General features: G+C 41.0%; 1 protein-coding gene across 9 annotated transcripts in view; it reads right to left on the reverse strand.

Annotated features, from left to right (window-relative positions):
• Window positions 1-1,385: 1,385 nt before the first annotated feature.
• SYTL2 (synaptotagmin like 2) overlaps window positions 1,386-12,782 on the reverse strand; it is a 51,863-nt gene continuing 40,466 nt past the window's right edge. For 8 of the 9 annotated variants that reach the window (XM_065678841.1, XM_065678840.1, XM_065678835.1 and 5 more), the window contains 10 exons: window positions 12,206-12,253; window positions 10,617-10,711; window positions 9,314-9,433; window positions 8,205-8,374; window positions 7,752-7,854; window positions 6,730-6,900; window positions 5,515-5,593; window positions 4,620-4,719; window positions 3,691-3,896; window positions 1,386-2,576 (listed from right to left, as the gene is read on the reverse strand). In XM_065678841.1, coding sequence (XP_065534913.1) covers window positions 2,431-2,576; window positions 3,691-3,896; window positions 4,620-4,719; window positions 5,515-5,593; window positions 6,730-6,900; window positions 7,752-7,854; window positions 8,205-8,374; window positions 9,314-9,433; window positions 10,617-10,711; window positions 12,206-12,253 — 1,238 coding nt within the window. In that variant the 3' untranslated portion in view covers window positions 1,386-2,430. The remainder of the gene's footprint in view (window positions 2,577-3,690; window positions 3,897-4,619; window positions 4,720-5,514; window positions 5,594-6,729; window positions 6,901-7,751; window positions 7,855-8,204; window positions 8,375-9,313; window positions 9,434-10,616; window positions 10,712-12,205; window positions 12,254-12,782) is intronic. The other variant, XM_065678834.1, reaches the window with a different exon arrangement.

Genomic DNA, 12,782 nt, shown 5'->3' on the forward strand with positions numbered 1-12,782 from the left:
AGCCACGATCAGAGAAAGGTCAAAAAACACCAGTAATAACTTTTAAACAGTAAACTGTGCATGCCTTCAGTTAGATGCTTAACAGAGAATTCCTGCTGGGTTACATTATTAGATGCAGCCATTACTTCCAAGCACCTTTTAATAAATCAAGATAATACCCTTTAGCAGGAGGCAAGGTTGTAATGTTTCTACTCTATAATTAAATGCTACAGCATGCATAGCATCAGCAAAGTACCTTTTGCACTGATAAAGCAGTTTGGTTTGTAATCTTCACCTCACCAGGTGAGCAGCTGTGAGTTTTGTGTGCAACAATAGTAAAATGGTGAAAAGTTAAGCACAGCTGCTAGAGCTCTGCTGAAAATCATCAAATCACAGGCTGGTTTGGGTTGAAAGGGACCTTAAAGCTCATTCGGTTCCAATCCCCTCCCATGGGCAGGGACACCTTCCACTAGAGCAGGTTCCTCCAAGCCCCATCCAGCCTGGCCTTGAGCGCTGCCAGGGGCGGAGCATTTGCTACTTCTCTGGGCACCCTGTGCCAGTGCCTCACCACCCTCACAGTGAAGAACTTCCTTATAATCTAACCTGAACTTCCCCTGTTTCAGTTTGAACCCATCACCCCTTGTCCTATCGCTACAGTCCCTGCTGAAGAGTCCCTCTCCAGCATCCATCCAAACGTAGAACCTCAAGACCTGGCCCTGCAACTGAAGTCCCATAGTTATTTTAATGTAGCAAAATAGTTGAGCTTCACAGGAAGCACAACAACAACGATGACAATGACAAACTAATCCTGTGAAATTGTAGGTCATGTTAACAGCAAGCTATGTTTTCATGTGAAAATGAATTCATGTAGGCAGTGAATGCAAATGAACTGGTGCCTCTCTGATTTTCCAGAACCACCACCCTTTCAGGAGCAACTCTTTCCACATACAGAAACAAAGTAGCTGTTGTACCACTGAAGTGCAAATCCATTGCTCTGAAGTGTTGCATGCACCCTGCTCTCTTAGTCACGCCAGGTTAAGGTTTTGTTTCTATCTGGCTTAGCATCATAGCCACCAATCTCACCCCAAATGCCAGAAGCAGTGAGATATCAGGACTGACAACTCCTTAGGGCATTTGTAAACCTGGAAGATGGGAGATGCAGTGGGTTCCCCAGCAGGGTGAATGGCACGTCTCTTTTCTCCATTCCTAGTGTATAATAAATACTAAGTAGCATTTCAATTTCTTTTCCCCTCCAGCTTAAGGGCAGGATCTCACCAACTGGTAGACACAGCTGGAGCACATAAACGTGCATTTATTTGCAGAAACATGTTCTGTCTGCAGTTTGTTACATCACATGCTGAGTTGCTAACATAAACCACTGGGGTTTAATAAACACTAAATTCCTGTTTAGCTTTAATAGGCTTCTTTTATTAAAAAAGTAATACATTTAGTATTTTATGCATTTATTTTACTCTAATAGCATGCATTTATGCAGGTCCCAGTCCTAGTCCCTGTACTGCAAAGCTCCCTAAACCAGGGCCACCAGAACCCCAGCGTTCTAACGGTGGCGCTGAAGCACAGATAGATTATAACCGAACACCGAGCTCATGGCTATAGATACAGTCGAGTATTTCTTACAGAAGAAATACCCAACACACTGGACATCACTAAAATTGGCAGGTTTAGATCCTTTAGAGTAGTATCTGAATAAAAAAAGAAGTTTCGCTTCTGTGCCTCCAGCATTTAAAAGTGAGGATTGTACATGAGCAAAACAAGCCACATACAAGCAAAGTTCTATAACCCTGATTTTTACAGTACATTGGAACAAAGAGTCCTCTGCACCTTGCCAGACAGGACACTGTCAGTGTTCTTCATGCTGCTTTCACTTCTACAGGCACCTTGCCAGACAGGACACTGTCAGTGTTCTTCATGCTGCTTTCACTGTAGAAGTGACTTTCATATCCTAGAAATCTACGACTGCAACTAAAGGACCTGGCATGTCATGATGAGGATACAACACACCCTATGAGCATGAACAAAATGCAACTTGTTGCTGTCTCATTAAGAACACCTCATGAACAATCCTGGGGTGTAGAGAAAGAGCTGACTCAGGGGTTTTGCTGGTAATTTAGATTATTTAGGGGATCACTTCTGTTAGGCAACACAAGCATCTGGGTACCATAGCTACCTCTACCACTGAATTCTTTGAGTGCCACCTTCTTTAAGTCCTTTTCAGTGAATAAGAAGTGAAAGAGTCCCTTAAATTTACAAACTAATCTTCAGGCAGATATTTAATTTGAAACATGAAGTGACATTTGACAGCACAAAACCAGAAGAGCAGCTGAGCAGAGACTGTCAAAGAACTACTGTGTTCCTCTTCCAAGTTTCACCCCTATACCTTTAATTTTATTGCCAGGGTTTCTTTTGGACACTAGCAATTAGAAAGCCACCTTATTTTGTTAACTTTGCTACCATTAGCATCCTGAGAGGTAGCGTGTCTTCTATCCAAGTGTTTGGAGAGTTCATCATCTTCTCCCAGAGGGCAGTTTCTGCTGAAGTAGAATCCATCCAGTCTACTGTAGTCCCATAGCTTCTGCCTGGAAAAATGTCAGTTAAGAGAAACATTACTTAACGTGTTGCAGAGGTAGAAGCAGGCGATCACATTTATCTGTCTTCTAAAATGGTTTCATCTCTCAGGTGGCTGACCCAGTATTTCAAAGAACCAGTTCTACATTTATGGAGTTGAACAATTCTATCAAACACATTTAGTAAGAGTTTCACCCAGAAACTTGGTCATCTTTCTTGTTGTCCTTAGCCTTTTTGTCACAAGATGTAGGAGCTTGGAACAATCCGGTCTAGTGGAAGGTGTCCTTGCTCTTGGCAGAGGTGTTGGAACAAGATGGTCTTTAAGGTCCATTCCAACCCAAACCATTCTGTGATTCTATGAATATCTGAGAGGGTTTAAGAATAAAACAGGACACTTATTTTGTACAATGCTGGAAACTCTAGAATTCAAACTGAGATTTACTATCCCAATTTGTATTTTAGGTTATTCTGGTGAACCATGGTAACTTGGGAAAAGTAATTTTTTTTTTTTTTTTGTCTTTGCTTGGAAAGACTCCAAAAACATCCTCCCCTCAGACAACGAAAGGGACAAATGCAAGGACCGGGAAAACACACAGTTCTGTCTGCACATTTTATATTGCCCTCATGCTGAAAACTTGTTTGTATTTCTAAGTTTTCCTCTCCAATGTCTTCAAATCTTATCACACATTCCTGATCTATCCTTTTATCTCCACCCAATACATTCCTTACACCTCATAGTTAGTTTTTGCATGAGTCTGTAAGACGTTATCAGTATTTTGGATGCATATTCTTGTGCTTCAAACAGTACCAGATACAACGTATGGCCAGGCAAAGGTTTATTTCCAGTATTTCTCCTCATTTATCAGTCATCCTAACCCTCATAACACTACTGAGATTTACATTTCAGGATCTCTGCTCAAAACAGGAAAGTTACTTGTCCTGGGCATGACATTGGGCTGGACATGACATTGGGCTGGACATGACATTGAATGAAACTCTTTAGTAAATAACTAACTGAAAGGCTGTTTGGTGATCTTTGCAAAAGAGAAGAAATGGAAAGGAAGAAGGCAAAGAGAAGAGCCTGCATTTTGTACATTAAGACTTAATGTGTTAGTTGTCCAGTACCTGTTCCAAGGCCTATCCTTAGACCGCCCAGAAAGTGGTTGGCCAGTTTGTTGTGATCCCAGACTGTGAGTTCTACACAGGCTTCTTTCAAATCTTCTGGTCTAAAGCCATCATAGACCATGGTGTGGTTGAATATAGGGTTTGTAGTTTTTGCCACTGTTCTTGTTTTCTGGCGGCTTTTTCGGCTGGTGTCTGGCAGAATGGTACTTCGGGAAGAAAAAGCATTGTCAGTTTGCACTTACACATCAAACACAGACAAAACCTACTGGTTAACAGTGCCCTTTGCATGTTAGGACATGACTGAAGATGCTTTAGCATTGTGGAGATTAAGTCAAAGGTCATATTCTCAGTCCCAAGAAATACTGGCAGCATGTATCCACTGCTGTGCTTCAGCAGATGGAAGGGAAAAGGAGGTCAGGTGAGAAAGAGGCGGAAGTGGTTTTATTTATCACGAATGACACCGAAACCTTTTGTCTCCTCCGAGGATTTCCCAACCATCTCGTTATTCTTGTCTCTTCACATTTTCAGTCTGAACATGGAAAGGAAGGAGGAAGAAATGCCACAATGCTTCTCACTTCTGTCTCCTCCCTAGAATTGCTAAACTAAGACAGACTCCTGCACAAACACACCTTACTTAAATGCAAATAAAAGCAGAGTTGTGAGGAGCCCTTCCCCCTACGGAGTAACTGAGCAGCAGAATGGAAAAGCAGATCACACAGGAAACTCTCCCAGTCTGTTCTAATCGGTGGCACATACTTAACATCTTCAAGTTGTAAACCCTGCAGGACAATTTGCATTACAATCAAGGAGAATCAGAAAGTAATTAGGTGTTTTTTAATTTGAATGCAGAAACCTGAAGATAAGATTAGAAAGCACAACGGTAGCATTAGTAGGCCATCATGTTTGATGAGTTTGACCCCAGTTCTTACCACTTAATAAAAGAGTTGAGCCTATTGCCTCTTAGAAGAGGAAGGTCATGGCATTCTTTCACCCAGATGTGGACCTCACCAGTAGGTACAGTCTTTTTGCCTGCAAAAGTAAAACATTAATGAAGCCTTGCAGATCCATTTTAAAGATAATTTCCATGATGCAGCAGTTCATGTCCATTTGTACAGGGGATATATGGCCTAGACTTTCATTCAACCTCGGAAGCTTCAATCTCCATCCATCAAAGTACAGCAAGACCACATCCTACTTCTCTTCTGTTACAACTAAATACATACTATCAGTCTCCTCTTCAAAGCCCCCTAGATAAGGATGTCAGCTTGTCTTCAGTCTATGTGATGTTAACATTTATTGGTGCTTGGACTTTCAAATAAGCACTTTTGTGCTGTGACTATATTCTTATTGACTGACTTGGCTGGATTAAAGGCCCAACCTCACTGTCAGATCAGCAGTTATCAGTTGACAGACAAGATTAAACCAAACAGAGCACAGAATGCTGCAATCTAAGTACTTATTGGTATTTTCTACTTCTAATATCGCTTGAATTCAGTGTGTTGTCATTGTTTATTTAGCAAATCACAGCACCTGCCTGGTGATTTATAATCTCTAAAATTATTAGTGAGATAACAGGATTCATTATGTATACAGACAATGTTACAAATCAAAGATTACAGCAGTGAGGTCAGTTTTTCTGTAGTAACATTAAAACCAACAAAAAGATCCTAAACTGATCTTTGGATCCTAAACTGAATTTGTGAGCAAGGTGGCTTTAGAAGGAATAATTCTACTTTATATTAAAACAAGGTGTCTCAAATGGCTGAGTAGAAAAAACTAAACCCCCAAAGGCTTAACAAACCCAAAGCAAGAAGCAAAGCGTACCTCCAGCAGGGTGTGGGACATACAGAAGGGCCAGTTTCATCTCCCCTCTGTTTTCTAGTTGAAGTGTCATTGTTGAAGTCTGAAATTTAAGAAGAAGAAAACCCCACAAATGTCAAAGCTTGCACTTCACAAAGAGTTTACTCTGCAAAGCTTTCCAGTGGAACAAGACAGACTTCTACAGGAGGCAAGTTTTTTTCTTGTTCCATACCCATTAGTCTTCCCTCAGTTTACAGGACATGAGAGATTTTTAGGGCATGTTCAACCATTTGCAGTGACTCAGATGATACACAACTCTTTCACTAAAGCAGAAAACAAGAACCAGGAGAGGCCAGAAGGCTTTGAGGATGCAGCATTTTCACTGATGTGCCCTTATTTAAAACCAGAATGCCTGCTCTTTCAATCAGGAAACTTACACTTTGTGCGACAGAAAATGGGCTTTTCGAAACTCATTCCTATAGGAATGTTTTGCCTCATTTAATACAATCTGAAAAGCAGCCTTAGCAAGAGTTAGCTTGCAAAAAGGCATAAGAATGTGTCACTTCTTCATAGTCATGGACCACCTGAGGATGGAACATGATCCCTGTCAACATTTACCTACTCCGAGCAGTTTGAAAATCAGTTGAATTCAACTAGTGCTAAAGACCACCACGACATTCCTGGTTTGTTCTATAAATTATTCAGTTTTGGATTAAGCTGATTTTGGAATGAATTCATGAAGTAAATTCAAGGAAGAGAAGAAGAAATAAATAGGGAGAAAAACAACAACAAAAGAAACCAGAACCTCTGGCAGTGGCTTAACTGAAAGCTTAGATCTTGGCTGAAACTCCTTAGCAAACAAGACACACAGACATGGAAGTCATCCTTACATCTAACATTAAAATGCTGCTGCATGTTCTGAGGAGGTTTACTTCATATTTGGGGGAAAAATGTCTTCAGGTGTCTGCTGCAGCAACATGATGTAAGTGAAAAACACCTTGAAATTCCTACTCCTTACACTATGAGAAAGATTTTCCTACTATAATAATAGCTATCTACTCACTAGACTAACAGAAACCTCAGAACTGCATGTTCCACCTACCAGAAAAGAGGCATTTATGATTATAACCAACACAAAACCCACAAAACAGACAAGACCAGACATAAGTAAATAAAGACTCGGGGTTTTGCACTTAACACAGTAGAAAATACAGAACTGACCCACCCTTAGTGACCTACCCTCGGCTTGAGTGGAAACCAGTTGATCTGCTTGTTGGATTTCTCATTCCAGTCCCATGTTCCTAAATCCAGCTCCACTTCACCAAGGAAACTATTCCTCCCAAAGGTATCATTGTGCCACACAGAGATATTGAGGCTTTGGTGCTTTAGGAGATCCTTCTCAATTTTATACTGCCACGAGGAAGAAATGAGGGGGGAAAAAAAATTCAAAGCTGGATTTTTATCAGTGCTGTGATGAAATGTCTGGGTTTATACACCCATAGCTGCTCACTGCTTCCTTTCAAAACAAAACTTTCTTCATGTTTTACTTTCTATTTCATAGGATCACAGAATGGTTTGTGCTGGAAGGGACTTTAAAGCTCATCTAGTTCCAACCCACTGCCATGGGCAGGGACGCCTTCCACTAGAGCAGGTTGCTCCAAGCCCTGTCCAACCTGGCCTTGAACAGTGCCAGGGATAGCGCAGCCACAGCTTTTCTGTGCACCCTGTGCCAGCACCTCAGCACCCTCACAGTAAAGAACTTCTGCCTAATGTCTAATTTAAATCTCCCCTGATAGGTTAAATCCATTCCCCCTTGTCCTGTCAATACATGCTCTTACAAAAAGCCCTCTCCAGCTTTTATTTGTCAGCCCCTTTAGGCACTGGGAGCTGCTCTAAGGGCTCCCCTTAAGGAGCCTTCTCTTCTCCAGGCTGAACCAGCCCAGCTCTCTCAGCCTGGCTCCATAACAGAGGCGTTCCAGCCCTCGCAGCATCTTCGTATCCCTTCTCTTACTAAATGTAAGAGCCCTTAGCTCATACTAAGTTTGTATTTGTAAGAAATATATAATCACCAGTGTTCTCACTGCTGTACCCAGAGTACACTGTGGGGTTCACCTATCAGTGCAAGGACACAGATACTTCTGCAGAGCAATCCCCCTCACCTAACGTCTCTTTTGAGAGCATCTACACCTGTGCCCAAAAGTTAAGGTTCCTCCTCCTTCATGCATGTGGTATTTCATGTATAGGAATAGTTAGATAAATACCCGCAATATTTCATTATAGACTGGATTAAAAGTTTTCTTTTTGACAGAAGTCTTCCGTTTGCCCAGCTTATATTTCTCTGGAAGCAGGTAGGTCTTTACATACCTAAAATATAGACAATACAGAATATTTAACTATAATATGTCCAGATATAGTATTTATTGGCTCTAATCCTGTTGGAAATATCAAATCAGGATTTATCATCTAGAAAGTTGAGTTTTAAAAGAGACTTTCATATTCTGAAAAATTTGAGCTTCCCATGTTAATGCACGTACCAATTTATAGCGGCAATTCTACATTCAGAGTGGAAAACCACATGAAGCACGTTATAGACTCTTCATTTATTTATTGAGTTGTAAACTCCAACAGGTTATAGTGATTGGAATAAAACAGTTTTCATTTTCACATTAAAGATAAAGCTTCCATAAGGAAATCAATATATTCTGTGTACTCACGGGTCTGAACGCTGGCGCTTAACATCTGCCACTGCCAAGTCTTTGCACTGGCAAATAAAGATGTGGAGCTCCTTCAGCTGTTCCACATAATCAATGGCAAACTGGATGTTCCCCTTCACATCAACATTGCCAAAGTCTGCGCTATAGATGCTCATGAGGCTCCCGCTCACCTGTGCCAGACAAGAGAAGAAACATTTTCCAAGCATTGCATTTAACCACATACTTGGAGATTAGGGTAGAAGCTGTGCTCAGAATTCAGACAGTAAAGAAATCAGCTGTGTCCCTTTAAATGTAAGAACAAACTAGGGGACACTATAACAAAAGATTCTCAGCAAACAGAAAGTTATTTGTAAGTCAAAGGTATTAGGCCAAGTTTGCTACAAAAACAATGTGTTTGTTGCATTGAAATAGATGAAGTGATGGGATGCTGCAGATCTGGAGACTGCCTATGATCACACCTTTGAAATATTACTTCTAGATCACTTCAGCTGATCTTCCTTCTGTAGAAAGCAGAGCTCGAGAGTTTAGGGCAACAGGCCTTTAGAAAACATCAACAAAAAGATTAGTGCTAAAGCCTATATGGCTGAATTATGTACCTAAGTAAAGCACTGAAAATTAAACATGAATATGTAGGAAGAGAAGAATGTAAGATCATTTTTAGTCTCAATATCCTTCCCCAAAATTCCCTAGAAACTCCATAGAAACTAATAACCTGGTTAGCTAGTTCATGGACTTAAACACCCCTGTACCAATACTGCCTCTTGCTTTCAGTTATTTCTCCCCACCCACCCACCCCCTTCTTCCTTACTATTTGTTCTATATAAATTGTCCCTCATTTTCAGCTACAAATGCAAGTTCTTGGGGTAAAAGCCATCTCTTTGTTCAGTGTTTATAGAGGGGAACAAGCTCAAATATATTCCTAAAAAAAAAGTAAAACCAATTCTATTTTATTTGTTTAGGCAATTCCATGCAAACATTCACATAACAGAGAACAAAGGAAGGAGACAGAGATGCCAGGAAAAGTAAGAGGAATAAGAAGGGAGCTGAAACAATACCAAAGAGATTAGCAGAAACAAAGTGCCATTAAAACAAGGCTGTGGTTTACATACAGAGGATAAGGAGGCCATGCCAGAGGAGCCGCTAAGGTTGGTTAGAGAGCTGGGACTCTTCTTGATTCTGCCAAGGGAATAACTGCTTTCTGATGCTGTATCTGTCTCTCTGTCATCACTCTACAAAAACAGCACAGAAAAAGCCTGTGTTGGTTCTTCATGGTTACAAAGAACATTAAAAGCAAACAAAAACAAACAGATTTTTAATGCAGACTGAGGCTCAGTGAAAACCTGAATTTAAATCCCCTGGTTGTGCAACATGAGTAACCAATAGTTCTTGAATTAGGTCATGAACTTAAAAATGAAAGGGATATTTTCTGATGGAAAGTCTGCAGTGAAAATTTAAAGCAGTAATGCAACCAGGTTTGGGTTTTGACTTTAAATCTCAAATAACAATGAAAGCGTACAATTTTACTGGGGCAATTAAACTCAGCTTCTCTACTTCACCTTGCAAGTGATAATGCTCAGGTCTTTCAGCAGTCCCTTTCTGTTACATAGCAAATACTGTCAGTTCTGTACCCTATCTTGAAAGCAGCTAGCTGGGGGCAACATGCACACTACAGCAGCACTGGATACAAAAAGTCTTCCTTGAAGGACACTAAGCAGGGCCCTGCTTTTCCCTCAAGGAGCTGCAGTTGTGGTTTACCTGGTCGTTAGGTTATGTGCTTACAACCCAATTCTGTCTCAATGCTACTGCTGTACTAAAAAATCCATACTTCACTTCCCATGTGTGTCTTAGCATCTTCCTTTGCAAGCTGCTGAAGAAAGCAGCATCTTCCTGCTGCATTACACCCAATTTACAAGGCTTCCCCCCTTCTTTTATAAGGTTTTGAACTGCTTTCATAGCTCCTCTACTAGCAGATACAAGATTAATAAGCAACATCTACACACACTAAAGAAAATAGATATTTACAGACATAAATAAATAGCATATAAGCATTTTGAGTAAGTCTTTATGAAGATCTGATAATTGTAGCTTTTATGACCATGTCTGTACCGCTAGGCAAAAGCAGGCCAAGATAATTCCCCAATTCAGAGGCCAAAGGTAAGGACTGACTAATGCTCATCATGCCCAGGGCAGGGATCCTTGAGAGGCAAATTGGTTTGGAGAGAGATATTTGGGACTGTCCAAAATAAATCCGGGGAGTGAAGGAACACTTAAGCAGTGTGAATAATGAGCCCTGTTCCAAAGAGTCCATGGAAAACAGGAAAATTCTAAGCTCCCTTATGAAGAATATATGGCTTCCCTAGGACCATTTTAGCTGCTGTGAATGGAGCAGGTCAGCAGGACAATGGAACTTACCTCTTCCTGTAGGAATGATGGTACTGACTTGCTCAGTCCTTTGAGTTTTTCAGGACTGGAAAACAGCTTGTCGGGCTGTGAAGGCACTGTGGAAACTGAAGAACAGCAATTTAAAAGGTTTCAAAAATACACTTGTACATCCAAACAGTGACTTTCCACAACATGATGCAGTTAGAAATAAACTTTAGGGGAAATACATGCACATGCAGAGCCAGTTTACAACTTGGATGCAAGGTTGGCTCACCCCTACCCTCCCATAGGACTCAGAAGCTATCATTAGGAAGCATAATCCACTTTGACATCTTCTATAACACTGACCAAAGAGCTTTGTCTGGCAGGACCAGAAACATTGACATTGCTTGACATGATGTACAAGCCTGGGTGCTGCAAGCAAGTTCTGATCAAATGTGATGAAGAAAACATTTCCAGTTTACCTTCTACATTTTCTTCCTAGAACAAGGACAAATGCAACACTTATGTACTGACCTTCCCTCACTGACATTAGAATCACAGAATGGTTTGGATTGGAAGGGACCTTAAAGATCACCTAGTTCCAACCTCCTGCCATGGGCAGGGACACCTTCCACTAGAGCAGGTTGCTCCAAGCCCCTGTGTCCAACCTGGCCTTGAGCACTGCCAGGGATGTGGCAGCCACAGCTTCTCTGGGCACTCTGTGCCAGCGCCTCAGCACCCTCACAGGGAAGAACTTCTACCTAAGAGCTCATCTCAGTCTCCCCTCTGGCAGGTTAAAGCCATTCCCCTTGTACAGGTTTCTTGTGCCTAAAGGGCACTGGGAGCTGCTCTAAGGTCTCCCTGGAGCCCTCTCTTCTCCAGGCTGAACCAGCCCTCGCAGCTTCTCTGTGGCCTCCTCTGGACTCACTCCAATCTTGGAATGATTACAGTCATCATAAGTTTCTTGGGAAGAAATCAGCTAATGTCTGTTCTTTACAGTCTCATTAATTGCAATAGGAACATTGTGTAAATCAATTTTGTTTTCAACCTGAGCAAAGAAGTTTCAAGCACTCCTACTTAATTGGAAGATGCATATCATTAATGATGCACTTTTTCTGCAGTCAATCTCTTCATCTGTATGCCTCTAATAAAGTTCACTTCTACACTCTTTCACTGTACAAAGCTTAACTGCACAACTTATTCTTGCAAAAAAACAGTTTGCAGTAAGCCCATGATACTCAGAATTTTCCATTCTCTAACCCAACTTATATTTAATAATGCACTAAAGCTCTTTATCTGTGGACTGGATACACATTGTTAAATTCGCCAAGACAACTATTTGGCAACAAACAGCCAGCTACAGGGACACATATCTATTACGCAGAGTGAAACACTGCAACACTGTTTGCAAGGTGCAAGTTAAGCTTTTGCAAAGCTGTTGCTGGATGAAGCTCAAGTAGTGCTCAATATGTCAGTTACTTTCAGTATGCAGTTAGACGCAGTTTCCACATTGAGCATGAATCTAGTCCAGATGTATAACCTGTTAGTTGTTAAATAACAAAGGATTTGTGATGTATTAGTTTAAATATCAGTGGAGAAACCTCTCCGTTGTCTGCTGGAAGGATCCCGTTACTCACTTCCCGTGGCATTTTCATTCCTCTCTTGATGCTGATCAGGTTTCAGACCTGCTCAGTGCAGTATTGACAACAGTCGTTCAGTGGCACAAACAGCTTTGCAATGTCATAAATAGCATCAATACATTTTAGATGTGGGATGTTTTTGACTTCCCCAGACCCCATATGTTTCTGTGTTTTACATAGATGTTCTCCTTTGAGGGGCTGGATCACAACTAGGGTAACACGAGTGTACAAGCTAAACAAAGCAAGAAGAACTTGCCTTACTCTGTGTGCACAGCTATTCATTTGGCTGTTAGTCATTGTTGCAAAACTTCACTCTTAAAAAGCTTAAGTTCAAAATAAACCTCTTCCTCCTTTTCAGATAAGTGTCTATACATTCCATCCTGAACATAAAACATGCTTTCAGTAGGAGTCTCCATTTGAAAGCAAAGTGCAATATGGTACTGAAGTCTCATGGTCATTTTCTGGACAGTGCATGCATTCTGTCATGCTACAATCATACCATTTATACTATAGGCAACTAACATGCAAAATGCCTTGAAGCATCTAAAACATGACAATAAATGCAACTGTGCAC

The sequence above is a fragment of the Lathamus discolor genome, chromosome 4, assembly GCF_037157495.1.
Source record: "Lathamus discolor isolate bLatDis1 chromosome 4, bLatDis1.hap1, whole genome shotgun sequence".
Classification (NCBI taxonomy): Eukaryota; Metazoa; Chordata; class Aves; order Psittaciformes; family Psittacidae; genus Lathamus; species Lathamus discolor.